The 25751-nt window shown below is 40.4% G+C and overlaps 1 protein-coding gene across 2 annotated transcripts in view; it reads right to left on the bottom strand.

The window, feature by feature from the left end:
- Positions 1 to 25751, bottom strand: part of LOC120794246 (growth arrest-specific protein 7-like) — a 60331-nt gene that overhangs the window by 11188 nt on the left and 23392 nt on the right. Inside the window, exons 3-10 of one of the 2 annotated variants that reach the window (XM_040135116.1) lie at positions 18320 to 18397; positions 16992 to 17080; positions 14889 to 14942; positions 11460 to 11549; positions 8935 to 9050; positions 8648 to 8722; positions 2216 to 2294; positions 191 to 319 (exon numbers count right to left, since the gene is read on the bottom strand). In XM_040135116.1, the coding sequence (XP_039991050.1) occupies positions 191 to 319; positions 2216 to 2294; positions 8648 to 8722; positions 8935 to 9050; positions 11460 to 11549; positions 14889 to 14942; positions 16992 to 17080; positions 18320 to 18397 (710 nt within the window). The remainder of the gene's footprint in view (positions 1 to 190; positions 320 to 2215; positions 2295 to 8647; positions 8723 to 8934; positions 9051 to 11459; positions 11550 to 14888; positions 14943 to 16991; positions 17081 to 18319; positions 18398 to 25751) is intronic. The other variant, XM_040135117.1, reaches the window with a different exon arrangement.

Raw genomic sequence — 25751 nt, forward strand, 5'->3', positions numbered from 1 at the left:
CATTGTACATATACAAAAAGCAGGAAACATTCCAGGGACAGGAAACAGCCGTCTGCTATGGAAGAGCTGTGGAATTTTAATCACCAGCAAGATGATTCCTGAAATTTAGCTGCTGCCAAATGCAAGGACAGAACTGTGTTACATTGGAGCTGCTTAATTCGTTCTTATATCTGTGTTTTTGTAGGTGTACCTTCTCCACTGCGGCATAGCGACCAACCAGCTGCTTCCGTAGGTCTGCAATGTGATGGTCGAACCTCTTCATGTCCTTCTTAAAGTTCTCCCTGAAGGTCAGCAAAGGCTTCTCCACTTCACTCTGGAGCTGCTCAAACCAAAAACAACCAAAAAGTCAACACTGACCGGCAGAAGATAATGACAGGCTAGTTTTCTTGTCCCCGAGACTGAGGTTTGCAGTTGGACCTTCTTGGAAAACGTAGGCCAAAGATTTGCATTCTGAAGCAACAACAGACCCAGTGTGAGATTGCTTATCTGACACTCACACTGATGATGATGTAAAGTATGCCGGAGCTGTATTTGGCTCCCCAGCTTATCACAATCAGTTGAACAGTGTCATGTGAGGACAGCACATTTGCAACAACACAAAAACAGTAGAAGCAGAAGAAGACGAATGCCTCGGAAATGTTTTCACTCAGTTCTATGGTGTTTCCTCAGCATCAGCATGTGGTGGGATAGAGAAGAAATTTATTATTCAGTGTAGTGTGAATCTGAATTTCAATCCGGTGTCAGTCAGTGATCCTTATGACGTATTGTGTTCACTGTCCATAAGCATGTGCAACTTTTGATTACTTTCAGATTCCTGATGTGTCAGGCAGCTTCAGGTGCTGAATGACAATATGAATCCAGATGTAGATACAGCAACTCTTCATGCATATGAAGAGGTGTTGAAGTAAAATTACCTCTTTTCCCAGCAGCAAGTCATGAAAAGAACCGTGCCATATAAATTTCAGTGATAAGAACGTTATCAAAAAGGGAAATCACTTTAACCCCCCCCCCACATATCTGATTTAATTATCTAAAAACCATACTTAGCTCCATTCCCTTTAGTCGCTTTCTACATGATATCATCATCCTTTAATACGCTGCTAGTTTAGATGAGAAATGTTTGATTATATGGAGCCAAACAACAACCAGAACATTAGATGTCAACATTGCTTAGCTTCCTTTTCAGACTTTACCAGATTTCTGAAGGAAAAAAGGTTTAAAGAAACATCAAATGACACGCAGATTGAAAACTTACTGATCCAAGAATGTGACAAGATAATATTGTTCTTGAAATGACTAACTTGTGAGTAGCAAGCTTGTCATGTGTTATATGATCATAAAAAGCAACGAGGTATTCTGTCCTAGCCATCAGTGATGTATGAGCTCTACATCTCCCCTCTGTAGCCACGTTGGAAACCATCATTCAAAGTTCATTTCCACTCAAATGCTTCCTTCTCCTCCAAGAGCCTGGAACAGCGCCGCACATCTGTGCATCTCTGGAGGATAACATCACCGACTCCATTTCCTCTATCAGTCAAGCTATAATCCTGGCCTCTATCTTTCGTCTTCCCTCCCAAGACAAACTCATCGAACGCTTATTCTTCACCACCTTAAAATTAAGAAAATACTTAGTACTTTCCACTAGAGATAATGGCACGCATGATTTCATGATCTTTATAGGTTTTATATGCATTTCATATGCGTGGAACTGAGTTCCTAGACTGAACATGTCTCGCTCGAGAAGAAGCTACGAAGAGGAATTCACGACTACAACGGCAAAAAAAAGGTGGTGGCTGATAAATGCTGATTCAAAGCCTATGTGTCATATGCGTGTGCTTTAGCCCCAAGAGCCATCAGGAAGCCCTTTACTGTATGTAATTACGTCTGAAGGCAGGCGGTCTTCCTCGTGAGTCACATGTCACATGTGCTGCACATTGCAGAACCGACGCTAAATACGGAATCACATACTGTTCCACAAGGGCTTCCTCTCTCCGTAGTACGCTTATCAGTTGTGTACTCCAATTCACAAATTTATAAAATGTCACAGATTGTTCCTTTTTTTTTTTTTTTTTACCATTTTCGTTTACAGAAAACACACACTTGAATGATAAAGATGCTATACATTAAAGCATTATGTAACTCCCTCGCTCTCATTTATTCTTCATTGCATCCAAACATACATTAATTAGGGATGCAGCAAAATATGCTGAATTACCTTCGAGGAGAACTTTAGGTGAACTTCAGCTTCGTCTGCCAGGCTCTTCTTCAACTGAGCCCAAGCCTCCCCCAGAGTCCTGAGAACAGATAAGTAGCAGGGAGAGCGTGTGTGTGTTTAATATCTAACACAAGAAAGGACCACACACACTTTCACATTAAGACTCTTGGAGGGAAGGCAGAAAGTGTCAGGCAAAAGGAGGAGTAAGACAGAGCTGGAGAGGGGGCCGAGTGAATCCTTTCACACACACACAGTTATACACACACACACACACACACACACACACACACAGACACACACAGATGGGGTTCAGAGGCAGAGTCAGAGCAAAAGTTCACAGATACACAAGTACCCAGTAAATCTAGAGAGCTGAGCTGAGGTCCACAGCCAGTTCAACAGATGATTAGGATGTATAGGACATGAGATATGCCTCAGCTTATTCTCTCAGTTATGAGTTCAGCTTTTCGTCAAGGCTGGGGGCTATAACACTGAGAGGGCTTCTATTGTTTTGAGGATAAGTGTTAAAATTAAAGTTAGCCAATGCACATTACATGATAATTATAGGCCCCTCTGTTTTGATAGGGATTCACGATTCATAATTAGCCCTGATGGAAAATGGAATAAGGTAGAAATCCTCTTCATATTTCATCAAACTGAAGACTGTAAAACAATCATCCTACAGGCTCCGGGTCCAGAACTGACTGTCTTTACGGGTAAGCGGGTCACTTCAAAGTAGGCTCTGAACGAAGACATGTGTGGAATTCCCTCAGACTGACATCCAAAACATTCCTAACACCGTCAGAGTAAAGTCTGGCACCTGCAAATCCACGGCAGCGAAGAGGGTCTAAAGGATTCTGAACTTTTTAAAATCACATTCAGACATAATTTCACATCCTACAGTTAATGATCGCCATTTGTTAACCTGTAAAAAAGTTTTACAGTCCAAGTGGACTAAACCATCTGTCCCATCCAAGCAGGTAGTGGAAGGAATCGGTTATTCAGATTTAGCTTCACTGCATGTTTTAATCACAGTTTCCTGCTTTGAAGAACATCAGTGGAATAGTGTGAAACCATTGGCAGAAACGTGTATCACTTCAACCGCATGCTTGCGTACATGCATGTGTGTCCTTGTGCGCCTTCAAGATTTCAAAGAAAAAAAGAGGATGACTCATAAAAACATTGCTCCACAGCGCTACTAGTGGATACATGACCCCAGAGGTTATCTTTAAAGAAAAAACAATCCAAGGAAAAAGAAAACAGATTCAGTTCAAAAACTTGATCAATCATCGCCGTCCAGTAAGACTCGTCGCGGTGGGCGGCATGTTTATACCAACAACGAATGGTGCAAGGAAAGTCTGTTCTCTTCCGGTGGAGTTTACGATGGTCAAGTGTCGTGACTACTATCCGCCAAAGGAGCTCGACGCTGTTGTTACTGTGGCAGTCTACCTGCCCCCGAGCGCAGTCGGAGGCACTGCGAGAGCTGTACAGCGGCATCAGCGATCATCAAGCAGCACACTACAACAGATTTTTCCTCATCGCTGGCAACTTCGATCATGCAAATTTAAAGACGGTTCCGTGATACTCCAACATTTAAAATTTAATATAAGAGGAGAAAATACACTGGACCTTGTTCCAAGTTGTTGCCGCTAATGTAAGATTGCACCTTATTACGTGTTAATTTTTAGTTTACAGTTTTTAGTTTTAGTTCAGTTTTTTCTTTCACACCTATTCGTTGTGGTGCATTCGTCCTTAGTGTCTGTTCTATGTTGCATTGAGGTCCATTTCATTTCCCTGTATGTATGTCATGCATACGTGTGGAAATGGCAATAAAGCTAAATGAGAAGTTGAACTCGAATTTATTTAAAACTGATTACTGGGAACAAAGGGAATCTTTTTGTTGTTGTTGTTTTGTTACTTTTTTATGTGTTTCTTCTTTGTGAGTAGAAAAGGGACATTATCCTGGCGGAAACTTGAGCAATCCATGTGTCACTTGGCATCTGTCGCTGTCTGTCGTAGAATCTGTATTTCATACTACCACTAGGGAAACCAAGGTGAGGAATTTGTAATTCTGCACACAGGGGCCTTAAAAAGACCCTGAATTAAACACTTTAACATCCCAGAAAGATTATAATTTCCTGGAAAACACTGAATCTTTAAAGGTGACCTCAACCTGCTCTAGTAGGTGCAAACAGAAAACGTAACTGGCTGGAAAGGTGAAAATCAGCGTTTCACTGGGCTCCCTTGTTTAAAGTTTCGAGTCTATTTCACTTCTGGCCAACCCGAGAATAGCTGATGGCTGTGGTTAGGTGTAGTCAGAAGTGTGTTCTAATGCACATGTAACCACAACCATCAGTGTTGTCACAATGTACTGACACACCCTGGAGTACACTTGTATATCATTGCAGCAAGGTGAAAAATCAAACCACTGGAAGTCAGCGAAAACAAGATTTTCTTGCTCTTTAAGTAACTCCACCCTTCTGCATCCCAAACATATAATCAAACAACTTTTCTCTCCTTAACTGCTATTCCATTGATTGACACTTTCCCTGGCCGTGTCATGTGCCAACCAAACATTTTGTTTCAACAGGAATTCGAAATTTCAAGCAAGTAAAGAGCCTATTTCATGATGTCTTTTATGTTCTGTACCTTAAAGAAATATGAGAAACTAGAGGTAACATAGCCTTTTGTTCATATCTTCAATGATTCCAAGCTGCAAAGGTTGCAACGCTCCAAATGTTATTCAGACTCAATAAATTACATCTTTCATGTCCCTGCAGTCTTACAGTCCCCAGGGGCAGATAATCACTTGCCAACAAAATACTGTATCTAAGGGAAAATTAATCTCCTGCCATGTACTCCCTCCATTCAACAGAACTGATACAGTGCATGATTGGTTGCAATAAAGAGTGGTCACATGCCTCGCAGCCACATCTCTACCAAACAAATGGTAAATTCAGGAATAAATAGACGGCTGGTTCTGGGCTGCGGCCGGTCGGATGGTAGGAACTGAGCAACAAAACAGCGATTGTCCTGGCTGACAACAGAGCGGCCTGAGGGAGAGAATAATGAAAGTATTGTGTTGCACTTTTCTGGGTGTGGGCAGCTAACCGGCTGGCATAATCTGGATTCTATATAGGACAATTCCATCCCACTCTGGCCCTCTATTACCATGCTAATATGAAGAGGGGTTATCTTATATGCATGTAAACAGGGCAGGGGAGGGTAAACCTTGCACAGTCTCTCATTTGCACATTATAATTTGCCGACTTTCTTGGTCTGATGTAAAAACTTTTAATATGAAATAAAGTGTACAGTCCATTTCTATGATTTTTAAGTGAGCAGAGAAATTTTTGCTGAACAGCAGTGTGGTAATTATGGGATAATGGTAAATTCTAAAACATAGTGTAACAGTAGCACAGTTACAGTAGATAGAGCGATATAGTCAATAGAGCAGACAGAGTCATAAAGTCAGACATCTGATTCAGTAGAGTAATGTATACAATATAGTATCTCTCGAAGTATGCTAACGCTAGCTAGCATTAGCCACCAGTGGTCTACTGGTCATACAGAGCATGTTAGGCTAAAAGCAAAACCCTTGACTGCTGATTTAGGCAAGAGTGCATTTATTTCTTATGAATTAAACTTTCAAATTTTCATTTGTTCTCTCTTTAAAAGGTTACACAGCCTTAAGCCGTCTTAGAAAAGTTCACCTACAGTCTTTTCTTAAGTTTAAAGCCTACAGCTACATAGCTGTGGCTAATATAACTTTGCTAGCTCTTATGTAGAGAGCAGTTGTTCCAACATATTTACACCTTGTAGCTGCCAGCTTAACCTGATGCTCAGTTCACTGAACCAACTGACTGAAATGAGCTAACTAAAACAGCATTACAGATTTTAGCTAGCTCTGACTCATTGCAGTGGTCATATGGCATGCCTTTATTGTAGTACCCCTCCCTTTCCCCCCCATGTTTCCTGTCTTTATCTCAATTGTATTGTATCATGGAAAAATGCCAAAAACAAAAGCTTTAAAAAGTACCATTAAGTTATATTTATATTTTACACAATAATCAAACATGGTTCAATTTCCAGAGTGTTGTAACATTAGATCAAATGATACAAAGTGGTTGTATTTTTTCCATGTAAGAACATATAAACTTGGTTTTTACAAGATTAGCAGGTACAATTTAAAATATAATTTTTCCTCTTGAAACAGTTATTTTAAAAAAATTAAAGTTAACAAATATATATAAAAATAAGAAATTGATTTATTAATAGCTGGTGTAACTCATCCACGTTCATTGCTAATGTACTAGCATGTGAAAACTACAAAAGACCTTGAAATATTATACTTGTGTTATGTTTTTTTGAACGGGTTTTTCAGACTAATGATTTTAACTTTGACATTCAGTCACATTGCTATGCACTCTCACTGCGTCCCTGAGGAATCTGTTAATAAAGATGAGTTTAATAACAACACCGTAGGTGGCGTCTGTACAAGTCACAGTCTCTTCTCTTTGTGGGTGTCTTTAGCTGGCCTTACCCCTCTCAGCTTCCTGTTACTTTACTTTCCATGTTCCTGTGTCCCCTCGGTGAATCAGACAAAGAGCTGCCCTCAGCATGATATCCCCTCTGCTGTCAGACTGGAGAAAGGAGAAGTGGCTCCAAACTCTTTTTCCCTGCAGGGCTTCCCTGGATCCCACCACACACAACTAAACGTCTGTCTCCTCAAATCTCATTGCCCTCATCTTCACTCTTAGCACCCCTCCTTTACCTCTATACTTCTCTCCTCCCTCCCTCTTCTCTGCTCTCTCTTAATAGCTGAAGTATGCTGTGGGACAGAGATCAAAGTATCCAGTGATTTACAGGAAGGCCATACTGTTTCACAGCATCACTGACAGGGCCTCCAGACCCAGACTCACACCAGGATGCCTAGCCTGGATGGCTAATTGACTGGCTTGCTCACTGAGGAGCAGTCGCCCTGGCTGGCTAATTCCGAATTCGCATTTATGTACAACAAAACAAAAACACTCAGAACAGGCTTTAAAGGTCCCATGCCACACTTTCTAACTTTTTAAATAAAAAAAATAACATATTCTTCTTCCTATAAATGTAAACTTGATATTATAAGCAATAATAGTGACACAACAGTTTCAAATCCTACCCAAACAGTACTAAAGGCAGACTGGGAGCAGATCAATGAAGCTACCGTTAGCACTACTACTAGCAGCAAAGTGCACCAGCTAAGGCTACTGCTACAGCAGCCAGCTACATCATCAACAACAACATTGGTCAAGAGGACCAACCAGCATGCAAATATAGTTCAAAGTAACAAAATGCTGTTATTTTGCTCTTAACAACTTTCTGGCATGTCAGCCAAGTAATGTCAGTCGTGAACGTTCTGCAGACACATGGCCCAAGGGACAATTGGACATACAACGAGCACATCCTACCCCAAGCTCTGCCATAGGATGATGTGAAAAAGGGGAGTAGTGGCAAGACAAGGCTGGATTACCAACCAGGCAAAGTGAAAAAATGCCAGGGGCCCGAGACCTCCAGGGCCCCAAAAGCCACAGGTTTGTGTCAAAATCTAGTTTAAAGAACTGAATTGTTTCAGGTTATACTGAGCTACCCATACTAAGTTGTGTTTTATCATCTTGCTTCAGTTTTTTCTGTGTGTAAAGTAATTCACACAGAGAAAACCTGGGAAGAGGTACTTAGAGTCAATAGGGGCCAAGTAACAAATTTTTGCCTTGGGGCCTCTTAGTAGGTGCCTCCCTTAGCCTGTTAGCAAAATGCTAACAGGCTGAAGCTGCTGCTACTCTATGTTTGCACTAAAGTCGCAGCTCATTTCTTAAATTGTTGTTATGATTAATAAATCTTTCAATTATTTTTGTCAATAAAACATCCAAAATAAGGGGGAAACGCTCATCACAAGTTCCAAGAGTCCAAAAGAGCATATTCTAGTTCCTTTTTTTCTAACAAGAGAAAAGCAGAATGTTCTCAAATTTGAGTTTCAGCACTACTTTTCACACTCTCATCCATCTCATTATTTCAAAACAATTGGGTTTTGTGCCATATATATTTTCTGACACTTTAAAACATCTGACACTGAAATTCTACCCGCTCCATGTCTGTTCTTCTGCAGCTGACCCTGACCTTTGACCCTCCTGGGAAGAAACATGCCATCAATGGTGCAATAAAGTCTCACATTATAATTATTATTACAAAAGATACTGCGGAGGAAGGAGCCCAAAAACACATAATTTACAGCCTCTGCATCTCCAAAGTGGCTACGTAGTGGAAAGTCTGGAAGACTGCTTTTCAGCTGTTGAAAAGCCACATCTTCCATGCATCCACGTGTGTCAAACTCAACTATGATGAGAAGGGGTTTGTTTTTCTCCTGAAAATCCTTCACAGAAGAAGGTCACTCACCCTTCTTCCTGCCCTGCTAGAGGGATCTGGGAGAGCTTTGAGAGATTCTTGGCGTACTCCTCTTCTATCTTTATCCTGAGAGGGAAGTAGAAAGTTTCATTACCACACAGCCTTTATGCAACTGTTTCCATGTGGGTTTTCTGTGTTGTGCAACTTAGTGATGTACATGAATGAGCATAAAAAAAGGGAAACGGTTTGTTTAATGAGAACTTTATGGTTTTCATGGCAACCTGTGGATGAGGTGTGAAAAAAAGGAAAAAGGAGACCGCTGATTTAACAGCCAATACCTTTCTCGTATGAACTCGGCCATCTCTTTCTGCATCTGCTTCCCCTTCAGCTGTTTCTGCAGCAAAACCTCAAATCCTGTAATGCAGCCATTGCCTTGGGCATCCTTCTTATCAGCCTATGAGATAAACATAGCAAGCACACGAGAAACACATTGAACAAATACTTAGCAACAAACATGAGAACATCACACCTTGACCAACTAGCTCAGTGAAATAAATCGCCTGCTGCACACTCCCTTAAATTAAGAGGTAATGCAGCAACATCCCATAGGGCTTGCATTTATTTGCGTCCACCTCTGATAGTTGACTTGAGTGCATACTGTACCTATGTTGCTGAAACAATTAATTTATATAATATGAATAAGTGGCAATTCTAATAATTAAGCATCAACCATTGCTGGCACACAAGAATCCAGAATGCTCACGATAAAACCAGACAACGGGTCACTGCATGCAATGGTCTTGTTTATGTGATGTTTAAGAAAACAGATTACTGCAGTAAACTAACAGTAAACTGGTTCCTTAAGTGCACATAAACACACTGAGGAAATCTGAGCGTTGAAAACTTGCCCATTCCCTGACTCTGGTTTGAACTTTTCCTACTCACTCTTTCTTTTCACTGTGTTGTCACTGCCGTGTGTATGACTAGAGTGTGTTAGCCCTACACACAACACCTCATAGAGATTACACCGCAGGGGTGGGAGATGTCCAAACAGACCAGCAGAGGCGAGCTGGCTCGCTGTGCTCTAGATAGTTGTGCGTAATGTATTATCCTACTGCACTGTCTGTTGGATCTTATTTAAGCTGATGCTGATTCTCAGCATGTAGCGCAGCTAGTATGAGAGAAATATGGAGTCACGTTAAAAGATGAAAAGGATCCAGTGCTGTATTTGTTCACATGGACTCCTAGGGGATGTTGATTTAATGATTTACTGGGGAGAGCAGCAATGTCAACAGAGGCAGAGTGACTTTTTGAAAGAATCGCTTTCCTTCTTCAGTTGATAGTTATTCTCATTCCAAAATTTTCTCAAATAGTCCTCATCTAGATCTTTTTCTTCTTCTACTTTCCACTGTTTAGTCATCTCCCTGATGGTCTCAATCATCCAATCAGTAAACCTAGTTTTGCCCTTCTGCATTATGAGGTTCTCATCATCAGTCACCATGCAAAATACTGGAATAAAAACTGCTGTGCAGTTGCTTTTCAGTTTTCACAATGCAGCTTTATAGCTGTGACACCTGTTGTTGACTCAGTGTTTGGGGGATTTCTTGTTCCAAAACCAAGTATAGACTGGAAAGTGAGTCACTGCATGTCTTAACTAGGCATGCCATATATTGGTAGAATTGGCATTATTTTGCATCTGAGTCTGTTTGCAATTATTCTGACATTGCTTGGATGGTTTTGCTTCTATCGCTATCCTTGTCACTTACAATTCTGAATTAATTGATAAATTCCAAAAATCGATTTTTATATTATTAATAAAGTTAAGTTGAAGGACAAAGGCTGCACCCAACTGCGAAGGCACAGAGCAGCACCTGGACATTGTAATTAGTGCACACACTAGCATTTTATTCTTTAAAACAGGCAAACATTTGGATGCCTTTTGGATTTATTAACATAATAACTAGCTTTGCAAGAGGAGGATGAAGTATTTTCTGAATACTTAGCACACCAACACATTTAGAGACTAACGCCAGTGCCAGCAAACGTGCTGGACAACCAACGCAAACTTCACAAGAGGAAAGTAACACAGGCCATAGTCTGCTTGATTCTAAAGATTCCTTCCCCTACTATATATAAGTGGATAGTGGAGAGTTGCTTAGTTTTCCACGGACATGCGAATACAAGAGCCAAGCTGATGGGGCATTTTATGCCTTAGTACTCTCGAAAAAAAAAAAAAAGAAAAGTTAATTTATACGCACTATGTCAGTCCTTTTGTCTTTCTTGTTTTCTATAGTCCATTTATGATGAAAATGTTAAGAGTTTTTGGTACCGCATTTCTGATCATGCTTTGGCTGATGTAAACAAGAAGAATAACATAGCAATGAAGTCATTGAGTTAGCTGTGGGCTACAGCCCTGCTCTTGGCTAATTTTTGTTTGCATGTTGGGGAACCAGAACCATGGAAAGTCATTAGCTGGTAGATGTTCCTGTTTGCACTGTGACTATGATGTTCACTCAACAACCAAGTGGATTTGAAAAAGTAAATAAACAAATAAATAAAATCAAATTTTTATAAATAAGAGGCAAGATCTGAAATTATACCGAGCATCTTTTAGTGTGATCTCTAATAGATTTATGGATGGTTTTAAAATCCTCAACAGACATCAGAGATAAAACTGATGGAAAGAGTAAGTTTTATGCTAACTCCAGCAGTAGGTGAGAAAAACGAACTGTTATTTGAGATTTTGGGTGCTAAGGGTTAAGTTACTGGTCTTTATCTACGCTTCTCAGATATTTTACAACCAGTTTGTGCTAAGGGGCAGTCGACAACAAATTTATAGCCTCTTAAATGTTGAGGTATTTACCCAGAAGTAGTCACAGTAGCTCCATTCGTCCGGTTTCAGCAGCTGTTGCTCCGGCATGCATGCAGGCGACGGGAACGTCACACAATTAATCTGTGAGAGAGAGAGAGAGAGAGAGAGCACCACAGGAAGGGCAGATTAATGGGGTAGGTTATAGTATCACAACAGACAACTTTGCTTTGATGCTGCAGTACTGTACAGCAACGCTGTTAGTGCACCATGTGTTGACAGACAGTTTATAGACACACAAACACACACACACACACACACACACACACACACACACACACACACACACACACACACACACACACACACACACACACACACACACACACACACACACACACACACACACACATTTCTGCTCTGGTATTCAAGGTAGTCTGCACTCTGTTGCTTTGGCAACACTCTCATCTCAGCAGCTCCAAGAACGCAAAAGTAAAGAAGACATCTCCAATTGACCCAGCATCGTTCATTCACTTTCCTCTACGCACCCCGTCTTGGAGACACCATTGTCAGTACAGAGCCTTTGTGGTTCTCAGCCTTTTTGAGATTCATCATTCAGCTCTCTGAACATGTACTTTGGCCCAGAGCAATCAGAAAAATGGATTCCCAAAGACTGCCTTTAATTATCTTGGTGCAGTTAATTGTCTCCTTGTTCTGCCAGCAGCAGCGATGTTGAGTCTGCTGCTGCAGGGCTCCTTGCTGTGAACTGCTTGGTTCTGCTCTGGGTTTACGCTCAATAGGACTGTACACAGTGCATGGCACTCTAGTACTCTCTGTGCTGTTCTCTTAAATTTTATCTTTAAACCTCCAGGGTGGTATGGAAGGTAGAGGACAACTCTGTAACAAATGAATCCCCTCCAACCTCTTCAGTTTGTGAAACACAGGGTAATGAAGCTGTCTGAAATCACAGCTGCTCTGTATATAACTGCAGAGTCAGGATTTGACAAGTCATCAGAACAAATCGTCAGAACAAAACCTCTGGTTTCAATTCAAAGGAAAGAACAAAGGAAAGAAAGAAACAAAAGTAAAGAAACCACTAATCTTGTAAACTAAATAAATGAAGAGGTATGTCTTAATAATAAAGCAATACAAAGAGACACCAGGTTTAGCAAAGACTCCAGGGCAAACAAAAGGAGCTTTATCTTCTCTCACATTCATTCCGGTTAACCTCGGGAGGTAAAAAGCCTGCAGCGAGGATGCACTGTTTCTATTTAAAAAAAACTTCAGTGGCACCAGAGAGCACCCTTGTCTAATGCCAAAGCCTTGCCTTTCCGAGCCAATCGACAAATACGGTTTAACTGATGACTTTTCCAGAGCCAATATTCGGATTGAAATGGCAGGAAGAAAAAGAGAAAAGGCCTCTAATTCAACCTTATCTTGGCTTATGAAGCTTATAATTTGTTTGAGGGAATGGCTTCCTAGTTAATCACTGCTGAAGTCAAGAGGTTGACAGCAAGCAGGGCTTTAAAATGACCCCTGCTTCCTTTGGTAAAGATGAGGGCAAGGCTACTTCCAACACTTTCCAATGATGGGCTTAGTTTGTTTGCACTCACGCTCACACACTGCTTCCAGCACTTTCTCTCCTGACCTTCGGTGACCTCGACAGTTGACCACTCATTAAACTCCTCCTCCTAACACTGAATGTCCAATCTTAGCTTAACACTTGTAACTTGGCACAACAGGTCAGTCAAGGTTTGGATATCTCCACATGCTAAGTCAGTGTGTATAATAAAATATATTCAGTATCCAAAGAGTTTGGATTGTGGTGTCTGTTTGTTTTACCTTTCAACAACCAAAAACACAAGAGTGAAACTGCAAGGAATGGATTACAATGTGTTTATATGCTCTAACCTACGCTGCGAACACTAGCACGTCTGGGTAACTAGCTCACTACTCACAACAGTAACCTAGAGTTGGCAAGTTATTAGCTAACTTCATTACTTTGTACAGATACAAGTTACGTTAGAAAAAGCCTTGTCCAGGGCTGGAACTTCCACTGCGTTAGAGCTGGTATTGGATTTTGCTGTGTCAGAGTTTACCTCAATGTCGGAAGCGGTGTCCTGCTCTTTATCAGATTTTACACTCAAGCAGTCTCAGCAAAACTTGTTATGTTAGCAAAGTTCATCGCTTAGCATTCACGTATTGAAAATATGAACAACAAAACATAAATCCAACCATTATATTGTTTGCTCGAGTGTGTTTTTCCATAATAAGCCTCCGTTTATTCTCATAATACTGGGCTATTATACTATGGCCAATTAGCTATGCTGTAACACAAGAATGTCACTCCTTTATTTCCATGTCTTCTACGTGGATATGTTGCTGTAACATAAGTCTTTTAGTTAGCTAGCCTTAGCTAGATACAGCTGGTAACATTTGCCAGCAGAAGTTGTCATATCAGCTAGAAAAATCAAAGGTTGCTACCTTAGACAGAATCTCATATCCTGTATTATAAGCCTCAGGCTTTCAGCAGTATGTAATGTGCAGTATGCAACAAAGATTATTTTTGAGACCCTTTTTACAGCATTCTCCTTTTTAAAAAGAGTCAGCCTAAAATGGAAAAGTCTAGTAAGTGTTGTATTTTCAGCAAACAAAATCAACATTTGTCAGATGAAAATGAGAAGCTGCTTTTGTCTACTTCTGTCTAAAATCAAGGACCCACTGATTCAAATTTACTAAGAATTTCAAGTAGTACTGCAATTGTTTTCATTAGAAACTGCATACACGCCATGTTAGAATGGAAAAAGGGCTTAGCCACGGGTAAAATATCCTCTAAGTTTTGATCTGTAGCATATGAGATCTTTAGCAGTTAATTTGGTACTAAATGTAGCTCTCATCACCTCTCTTTCTCTCATGTTTTCTGCTTAAACCATCAGAGACAAATTCATAACATCACAGCAGCAGCACCTCGGCTATATATTGAGCAAGAAGCCAAGCAGGATGCATCGACTTGACAACAGAAGAGAAATTATCTTGATGCTGGATAGGATGATGTCACTGTGTATCTGTATACTAGCAACTGAAACCAAGCACCAAACACTTCTCACATGAGCGAATACACAGGAAAAACAGTAAAAAGAACACATTTACAGCTGTCATATAGTCAAGGTTTTAGTTTGTATATTGTCCCGATGTAAATGAACCAATTTGAAAAATATGTATTAATGATCCTCCCACAGGTGGTATGTATTGTATGCCCACAGCTGATGCCGGGGACATGTATCTGAAAAGATAAATCCCACCAGGGAAATCTTTACTCTTGGAAGCTGTATTTTTCTATATCATTATTTCCAAACTTGGGGGGGGCGGGGGAATCAGTTGAGGTCCCACCTGCTGGTACCAAATCTAGTCCTTCAGGGCTACTGTAGATAGCTGAGGTGACTTCATGTTTAGTTACGATTTCCCCTGAGCTGCCCCACTCACCGTGACCGTGGTCTCCTTGTTGTGTTTCCTGGTGGGCGACGTTGATCCCGGGCTCTGCAGAGAGAAGAAGAACGCGCCATCAAAACCTCCGTCCTCTGTGTCAGACATGACTGCTCAACATAGACACACTGCCACACGCACACAAACACAGTTGTTTTCCTGGCGAGCGCTGTTAGCGTCTGTCTGGTGCTCTCTCTATTCCTGCTGCTGTTGGTGTGTAAGTATGTGTGTTAATGCGTGTGTGTGTGTGTGTGTGTGTGTGTGTGTGTGTGTGTTGCTGTGCAGAGTAGGGAGGATAGTGCAGAGCAAAGCAAAGCATGGTTGGCTTTCTCTCTCTTTGTGTGGATGCATATGTGTGTGTATATGTGTTTGTGTGTGTGTGTGTGTGTGTGTGTGTCTGTGTGTGTGTGTTTGTGTGTGATTTCTAACACTTAAGCTTAGAATAGAGTAATTTCCAGTCTCCTGGATAAACCAACAGTGTGTGTGTGTGTGTGTGTGTGTGTGTGTGTATGGGGGTACAGAAAGTAAGAAAAAAGTATACATATGAAGTGGAATGAAAAGTACAGGGAATTCCACACCTGCTGTCTTTGATGAAACAGGGAACAAGACCTTGAATAGTCCGTAGCAGAAGTGTGATTATATTTTGTGTGTGTGCGCACGAGTGTAGGATGCAGAGAAATGAGGAGACAGAGAGAATAAGTGGTGGGTGGATCCTGTATAACTGTGCCTTGACTGCCTGGTTAATTATGATCAAGAGAGCAGATACTGTAGGAGGGATTTATCTGCTCTAACTGCCATCAGCCTCTCCATTAATAATGAGAGGGGAAAGAGAGAGGGGGTTTGATAATCTGAAATATGGAAAGACATCATATATATATCATTATAATAATAGTTGCTCAACAGTTTTATGTGTTAATTTAAGATGAATCATTACATTGCTATCTGGGGGTTAAGAGTAGGGCTGTATGAAACCTTAAAACTGCACTAATCAACATTTTGATATTAACACTGAATCAAATTACTATATGTAATGTGAAAGGGATTGCTTGTACTGACTTTATCACCCGAAACAGAGAATAAAAGAAGGTTTGGAGGGACAAGTTTCACCTGGCAGTGCTATTCTCTCTCATATAAAAGCCTATAAATGTGACTGCTGCTGTTAACTGGCACTGCATGGACATGACTGTATCAAAATAACAATGAATTAACAAACCAACAATTAAAAAAAAATGTTTCAGCACTTAATTAAATCCTCTACATGGCCATGCTCCACCCTTACAAGTGTTTTCGTTGAATTTGCCTCATTAGGCCTCTTCTCAGCTTGACTGAGAGCTCCCTAATACATCTGTAAGTTTTGTTGTTTGTGTTAGGCCGAGACAACTACCTTACTTACGTGAAATGCTACTCCAATGGGCAATGGAAAAAGGCAGCTGGCAGCATCTCTGACTCTAACTGTGGAGGTGTGCTTAGAGAGTACATGAAGGAACTGAGTCATACTATCCAGTCTACGTTCTCAGAATGAGTGACGCGGAAGCTCCCAAAGAGCCAAGGAAGTTGGTGTAAGTTTAACGTCTATGAAAAGCCCGGCATGATCATGTGTGTGAGGGCATGAGGACACCGTTGTCCGAAGGTCCCAAGGGTCGAAGACAGTGACACCACCAAGACTGCACAGTGGCTTTCAAAGCGGAAAGTTGGGACACCTAAGGTGTTTGTGGTTTCAGTTATTTTCTTTTCAGTTTACTTCACTACAAACCATATTTAACAGATAATATGCTGCGCAAGATATTATAATGAAAGAAATTTCGGTGTGTGGACGTTCGTGGGACAAACTATAAGCATATCTTTGATTTTTTCCCATCAGAAGTCAAAGTCACATGCAGACTGTGAGAGCACCACTTACCACCTTCCAAGGTTTGTTAAATAAATAACGTTAAATAACGTATTCGCTGTTGGAAAATTAGAAAAAGGAAGTACTAGGATGTCAACATGGCTCAACGGAAACTTTCAGGCACAGTTTATGCTCACTCTACAGAGTGTTCAGACTGCGGTGGGTCTGTATCATGTTGCTAAGGAATAGGCAGAACAATAGTCAGACAGCTTTACCTGTGGCTCTATACTGCTCTTCCTAACCAGACTGGTGTGCGAATGCTCCACATGATGCAAGGGACTACCACCTGAGTGAAATCCATTGACTGGAGAAACAAATGAGAAGAAGAGAGGAAGGAGAGACAAAGACAGACAGAAAGAAAGAAATTTCATTATTTCTTTGGCGCCTTGTGCTGATCCAGGAGGAATTTACTTATCTTACTGAGCAGAACCAAGCCAGTGCTGAACTGCCTTGTTTTTTTTTTTTTTATAGCTTGATAAATGTCTTTAATGGAGCACAGGCAGTCAAAAACAGAGACATGGATTGGAATGCACCAGCTGTATATAAATCAATTTGATCACTAAGTTCTTAGAAAGAGCTAGCTAGTTTCACTTTGTTAAGACCACGAAGGCAAGTGCTGTAGATACTCATTTATCTTTGTCAAATTTTGATAGTAAAACCCAGGAACATGTAAGACTTTTTCAGAGAGAGATTTACAGAAACAGAAAGCTAGTTGAACAGCAGCTAACACATTTAGCTTTAGCCTTTGGCTTGGAACGTGCTTATGCTGATAGATTGGAAGAAGACATTGGTGTCACTTCACTTCACTTTGACCTCTGGCCAGAGTCAGCAGAATTTTATTATCCACAGGAAAGCCCAATTAAGCTAGCCTAACCAACTTAATTTGGTCATTTGACTAGTGTTTATTATCGTCACCATCTGTCATTTGAGGCATATTATAAAAATTTCATAATTTACATTATTATTAAACAGTATTTTTGTCATTCAATTTAGTAAATCTCCATTTAGTAAACACTCACTTAACACAATAACTAAGTGAAGTGAATTTGTGAATAGTCAGTGCAATGAGAACCTGAAATTAAAAGATAATTGTCGAGGATATAGTTCAAATGGCAACATGAGCAAGAATTTTGTCATTATTTTACCATTACTTTCCAATTGAAAGCATCTAACTATGTGTGAGGGACTTTCCTGTTTGGTTTGAGGTAAAACTAAGTAGCTGTTTCTGGTAGAAGTGATGCAAATGTATGAGGGCTGCCCCCCGCATTTGACCACTTAGAGTGGGTAACATCTCACAAACCTTACTGGCTCTTTCTGTTTGCCCGTCTTTAGGAGCAGGGCCAAAAGAGAGACAGAGGAGGCCTTAGTTCTGCATTTGAGGCTACAGATAAAATTAGTCACAGGAAGTGTCTGTGTGTATGTGTGGTGTGCATGAGTGGAGGCTTTGTGCCGTCTTGGAAGTTGGGGAGAATTCACAGCCCTGAGGCACTAAACCTTAAGGAAGCTGAAGTAATAGAGATGGAGGGAGATGGATTTATAGTACCTGCTGGCAGGGAGTTCTTGTGTCGGATTGGGGTTTTGGGGGTCCCAGGTACACTAGACGGTCTCTCCCATGTTGTCTCTGATGTAGCGTTCAGGAGAAGAGGAAGAAAAACCACAACGTTAGTAATACCAGCTGTCATATTCTTTTTGTTGACAGCGTTGGAACTTTTCCTGGGCAACAATTAGAAGAAGCGACTCCATCCACAGGTGCAAACTTGGCATTTGTTGCATTCAGCATCTAAACCAGAAACAAAAGTTCAGATCTTACAGTGTCTCACAGTGCCAGAGATGGCCAGCCTCACAATCAGACTGAACTAGCATTTTGTTTCACTTCATTTATTCTGAGATACGGTGTTTATGCTTTGGTGTGGGGTCTGTTTTTTTTTTTAACATCCTAACCAATCGAGTCTGATGTTGTTTTTCGTCGACACAGAAGCTGTGGGAGTGGTTTCTAGGAGCAGTTCACATCTGTCACGACAATCAGAGAAATATGTCAATGTAAGGGTTGTTAAGTTGACAACAAGCTGTACAGCTGGCTAAATCTCATCAAAGCTGATCATTTTCGTATCTTTTTTTCTCTTGCTATTTTTTATGAAGGTAGATAACTAGCTAGCTTTGTAGGAAGATCCTAATCTAATCTTTTTTTCCCACAATAACTCAGTCTTTATAGTTTTTGTTTTTTTTTGCTTGTTTGTTTGTATGTTTTTCGCAATGTGTTTCTTGGTTCTTTAGAGAACTGCACTTCAACATAAAAGATATTAAGAAAGGTTCATTTTTGCGACATACCCTTTACTTGAATGACAGGTGTCTCAGCCAATGAGATTCACCGTTAGTGACTGTCAAATTCTTGCCCCACAGATTCTTTGGCTTGTTGGGGCGCAGTGTGCTCAAATTTGGACTTTTATGGCTCATGTATCTGCCAAAACACTATTTTGTATAAAATTACTTATATCACATCATGAATTTAGACACAATTAGATAACAATCCATGGTGGAAATCCTTAAATTCTGAAATACTAGTTATGGGTGGAAAAGGAGGCTAGTAGTTAGAAAGAATGTCTTGTACAACAGCCATGTGCCTCCCTTCACCTCAGTCTGTGGATATAATCTTTTTTTTTTTATTAAATCAACAATCCGTTGTCTTTTGCAGTAAACTTAATACAACAGGTGCAAACTTTTAACTAAATAAAAGAAAACGTTTATGTTGATAGGTCTCTAAAGTTAAACTGAGCTCCATAGAGGCACTGATACTTTTCCAGCATCTGTCCCCATTTCGCTTCTGCTGGCAAAGATGCTGGAGAATAAGGATACAAAAAACATAACCGACAAAAGCCCTAACATAGAAGGGCTCTCTTTGATTTTTACTCCCCTGTGTCCATTCTCACCACAGCCCTGAGCTCAATTAGCCTTTTACTGTCAGCATAGGAAGAAGAGGCACAGACATGTAAAGAGCTCTTATTACATTTGGGTGTCTTTGGCTGGCTCTGCTCTATTTGGTGCTGTTTAGCAGAGGAGACAACTGAGCCAGGCCCATCAGCTCAAATGACATGCATGGAGATCATAACTGGCAGCAGGGTTATGGAGGGAGGCTGTGCCTTCACATTTGATGTACGACACCGGTGCAGAGCCTTTAGTCACTGGCCCTAAATGCTTCAATTTCTCTCTGTTAGTTTGTCATAAACAAATCAATACTGTGAGAAATGTAGGATATTAATGCAGAATAATATAGCACAATCTACTTAGCTCAGGGAAATAGTTTTTTAATGTGACTGTCTTTCCTTGCCAGAGGGATAGCAGTCAAAACATGATTTAAAAAACAACAACAATTTTTATTAAATCTATTATCTTTTTTACAAGTCACCGTGGGTATGCGGTGTGAAATTCTTCATATTTACTGGTTTAACACCAGTTTGTAGGCAACTGGCTCTTGAAATGCAAATTGATGATCATTTCCGTCAAACAGGGTTTTATACAAATGAGAGACCGGTCTTGTCACCTGCCTGATTCATACCTCCAGATTCAGTGATACATATGCACCAGCAGGAGTGGTTCTCATCAGCGGCCTTGCCACAGACGGGCTGAAGACTAAAAAGTTTTCAAAATTGCTTTGATAGTCTTGATTATGAAATATAAACCCAAGTCAGCTCCGTTTACCCACTTTTACATTTGTGGTGCATCTGTTCTTTTCGGGCTTGTCACGGCTCCTAATGATGTGAATTCATGTTATCAATAATGGTATTAGCATCTAATGACAGCATGAGGTTAGGGTTTTTTTTTCCTGTTTTTTTTTTTAATGGAACATAAAAGCATCAATTAATGCTTTTCTGATTTCCCCAAAGGCAAGTCCTAACCACATTTTCATTTTGCATACATCACTGGTTCAGGCTCACCATATTGTAGCACTCAACAGAGTGTTGGCTCAGACAGTGGTTGCACTGTAGCAGATGTGCTGAATGTGAATGTATGAATGAAAATAACAGCAGACTCAAAAAACAAAAATAACCTTGCATCAGCTTAATGTCCGTGGCTCCAACCCCGCCACGACTAATGCGCGACACCCCTGATTCTGAACAGGGAGAAGGAGAAATGGCCTAGTTAGCTTTGACACTGCTATATTTTATTCACAATCATATGAGACTGGTCCCTGATGCATTAACTACCTTCTGTCTGTGGCTTTTATCAATCAGAACAGCCCACTCACTCTCTGTTTTATCCCAAAAAGGGAAAGACCTTTGACAGACAGTACTTAAAGGATCCCATCTCATAGCAATAAGACAAACAAGGAAAAAGCAGAAGATACACTGTGACTAATGTGGAAAAAGTTACCGCTGGCATTTGTGTAAGACTCCCTGGTATTTTTTCAGGTTTGACTGAAATTTCAAGGCATATGATTTTGCAGTCAAAAATCATTATGAAAATATTTTCAAATCTATTGTTGATATTTTTTTTTATTACTGAGAGGAAGAAAAAAGGAAATATCAGAAATGCTGTGCTCTGAAATGCTCAGGGCACCCAGACACAATGTAGAAAACTTCCACTGGAAACTGTAGCTGAGGACAAAAAGCAATTTCTCCCCAGTGGCATTCAAGAATAAGGATCACTACTTAGTATCTACACTTAAAATTTTCAGCAGAGCATTCAAGCTTTTCAATAGCGGGCAATATGAAAAATAAGAAAACCTAATTCAAAATCTAATTGCCATTTGGAATAATGCAACTTGCTAAAAGTCTGTCCATACAACATATCTTGTTCAGCCGTATGTTGTGTTGTTTACTCCATTTGACTAGACAGAGATTTTGGAAATTAAAACACTTTCAACGCAATATTGTCATTTATATAATACTTTGTTTTAAGTGGCATTAATGAAAACAATTCCCATTTAAACCACTGTGGTTCAAATGGTAAATGGACTGCGCTTATCTATTCTTATTGACCACTCAACACGCTTTACACTACTTCCACATTCACCCATTCTCACACACACACACACACACACACACTGATGATACATCTGGGGCAATTTAGGGTTCAGTATCTTGCCCAAGGACACTTTGACATGCGGACTGCAGGAGCTGGGGATTGAACCATTGACCTTCCAGTAAGTGGACAACCCCCTCTACCACCTGAGCCACCGCCGCCCCAAACATCATCAGGTTGACAAACTGAGGCCAGCCTGTCAAATTTCGATACTAAAAACCCAGGAACATGTAGCACTATTTCAGAAAGAGATTTACAGAAATATAAGCTAGTGGAACATCAGCTAACCTGAAAGTGGCGTCGGGACTAGCTGATGTATTTAGCCAGTAAACGAATGTTAGTGTTGTACTTTTCCCCCTAGGAGATGTCTGTCTGGTTTGGGACATTTGTTCATGCTGATAGATAAAAAGACCTTCAAACGTGACCAGAATTTTTTATCCACAGTGGCTTTGCAGCTAATGTGGCCTTTTTAGTTTTTTCAAACTAATGTGGGTAACAAATCCACCTTAGTTCCCATTGCCTTTCTAGATTTATAACCTCTAAATATACATTTCTCCCTTTGGATAGACTGATTTTTTTTTTTTTTATACCAAAAGGAGGAACACAGGACATGTAACTTCCAGGGCAGATCTGTAGCTATGCAGTAATAGGAAAAAATCATGCAACTTAATTTCAGATGGATTTGATTTAATTCGTAAGTCCAAAAGCTTTTTTTAGACTTTAGTATGAAACAGACAACTGAGGGGACTGTCTGTCTGCAGTAAATCTACAGTATGTGTGCTGGGACTGTTGAGTATTTGGTTCGGTGTGTTCATAAAGGAGCCCACTGGGCAGGCTGGGATGACTGGAGAATCTTAGAGCATGACTGGTACAAACCACAGCACCCAGCTCCGCTGCACCCAGCACCACAGGAAGGAAAACCTACAAAAAAAAACAAGCGCTGAAACGAGGACATTCAGCCCTCACCCACGTGCACCGCTCTGTTACTATGGAGACGCAGAAACACAAACGCACGCAAAAACACACACAGGACAATATCTAATCTTGCTGAACTTTAGTGTAAGGAAAGGGAGGTCATTTAAAAATAGCAGTGATGCTATAAATACCAATTGTTTCAGGACAAATGTCATCAGATAGGTTTGTTTGGAAACAGTTGCTGTGGTGGTGAATTTGAAAGAGCCACAGGTACAGTGGGTGTGTGTTAGGACTCAGCATTCGCTAGGCTTTCATTCACTCATCATGCAGCGATGACACAGAAAATAAGTCCTGGAGTTTTCTGTGCCCTCAGAGGCCAGTTTCACAACGCCACAGCAACAATACTGCTTTCTTTATGAGCCAGGATACAGATGCTGCTGACACGTTTTATTGTATGCAAAAAGTTATGAAATATTAATCATTTTCTCTCTTAGGAAATACTGTGGAGCTCTTTTGTTCCAGCCCGCCACTCTTGGCATTTGACTGTGGCCATCTGGAATATAATCACTTTTACCACTAAAGACAAGCCTCCAAACCCCCCACATAAAGACAAAACAGGTCTTTCAAATTCCAACCAAAGGAAGACCAAAGGGGAAGGATAGAAAGTTGAGGTTATTTTAACTCTTAAACATATTTTAATGACACAGTCAAGATGATGAAAAGAGTTAAGATACGCTGGTTTATTTCCACCTTTTTGACATTTGCATATTTAGCATCTAATTTAATCTAAATAGAGACGGAGAGGAGGAAAAGGAAGAGCGGCTCCCCTGGTCTTACGCCTGGGTGGAGCCCCCGGCTAAATTTAGATCCCTCCTCATGGCCACAACTTGACCACTGCGACCATGATCAGAGATGTACATGATGTGAACAGCTCTAATGTGGAGCTGGGTACTCTCTTAAGTGACTGCTAAGCCACACTCCAAGTTATATGAAGGATACAGGTGCACCGAGTCGCTGGGCGTCATGTAAGAACCACATACCACATAGGAACAGATTTTTTTCTTTAAAGGAACATTTAACACCACGAACAAACCAAGAGCTGTGTGCCTGAAGTCATATGGACTCATTCATTGGACCGCTTTGGTGGACTCCATTCTTGAATAAAATTCTGGTGGCTGACAGCAGATCAGGCGACACTTTACTTTGACTTACTGTATGTGTTTTTTTTTTTATTTTCTCAGGTGTCACAAAGATCTAATCTCATTAATTAAGGCATTATTAGTCGAGGCTAGAACTCATACATCATATTGTATATAAATAATAACAAACAGAAAGAGAGAGGCATTTTTTATTATTATGGGAGGATAGTTACTGTGTACCTGCTATATTCCAATCACCTTTTAATGAGAAAATGCTAAAGTACTGGAGTAGGGCACTCTTTTTCACTCTCTAATGTATTAGGGTAAATACCCTGCACTCATGTTACCATGGTTACTAAGTGATCTTGCATAAATATAGGCAACTGGTGCTTTAATAGTAATTAGTAGTAATAACAGAAATATTACTTTAGCTTTCGAATTCATGCTAAAATCATGTATCTACTATCATAAAACCATGTGGTTGATCTGTTTGCTTTCAAACCACGAATGAACCACACCACAGTTTCTCAGCAGACTGAGACCTTCCTTTTTACAGTGGCCAGAGTTCATTGGACAACTTTGTACACCAGTCCAACCAAACCAAAGAAACTGAGTGTGAAAAAGTAGTTCTGTTGTAGCGCTACTTTCGACTAACCAGCCCGCTATGCAATGTGCCGCATTTTTCAGATGCGAAAATTACTGTTTAGAGACTCTACACCTGTCAGTGATGACAATGATTTATAAGTATCCAAAATCTTAATTTACTGCTCACTATAGAGAAAACTAATGTCTGTTATGTAAAGGGAGTAGTAAATGTGTGAACACGGAGTAATTTTGGACACAGCTCATGTCAAACAACTCACTTGGCGACATGGCATTGGTAGCTGCGTTAATATGTTCTTGTTCTTTTGGGTCCCCTGATATGACTACTAATACCGCTAAGTATGCAGTTTAATGATTTTGCCAAATCCAAACTGTATCACCTTTATGATCAAGGATAAAGGCCTGTTAACACCAGCATTTAAAATCATCGATCTGCCACAGAACACAATCAGGAGTATGCAGCCTACACAAAATTGTAGCCTACTAACGTTGAGTGCTGATTTTCCGACCTGTACTGGACAATAAAGTTACGTCGCTATGTTGCAACATTGCTCTCTCGCATTGAATTGTGGGCAAACATTAGGCTAACGTTACTTTTATATGTTGGGGGGGGTATGGCGGAGGGAGGCTGAGATCAGCAGCGGGTGATAAGAATGCATCCAGTATTTTGAAAGTGGCCACCTGGGCACGTTTTCGATTTTATGAACTTACTGGGAAGCACGAGCTGGGCAAGACGCACGATGTGTGTGAAATCTGCCTCACACAAACGAAATACTTTGGTAATACAATGAGTTTGAGAAACCATGTTAGCCGTTTTCACCCTGAGCTAACGTCTACAACCATAAGGAATACAGTGAGCCCGGCTAATAAGGCAAAAATTGAGGAGGCGCTGTCAACCTCACAAAAATATAGGTAGGCTAGGCCTATACCATTTATTTTGGTTTACAATTTAATTCAATCTAATTTAATGGACATTAACGTTAACATCAATTATTTTCTTTTATGAACAAACTATCTACACTATATAAACTACTGAGCAGTTTGATGCTATTTAGCATTTTAGTATATCTGTTGCAGTCCTGTTGTCTGCTGCGTTCAGTTGTGTTTGTGATGTTTGCCAAATTCAGGAGGTGCCCTGTCTTAGAGCTGCTGTATGAAAACCTTAATTTTGTAGACTACAGCACTGAAGGATTTATGTTTTGTTATTGTAATGTTTATGTACTGAGGTGGGTCACGCAGATACTGGTACTGAAAAGATACAGGTTTATATATAATAGGCTGTTGTAGTCTGATTTTTCA

The sequence above is a fragment of the Xiphias gladius genome, chromosome 9, assembly GCF_016859285.1.
Source record: "Xiphias gladius isolate SHS-SW01 ecotype Sanya breed wild chromosome 9, ASM1685928v1, whole genome shotgun sequence".
Classification (NCBI taxonomy): Eukaryota; Metazoa; Chordata; class Actinopteri; order Istiophoriformes; family Xiphiidae; genus Xiphias; species Xiphias gladius.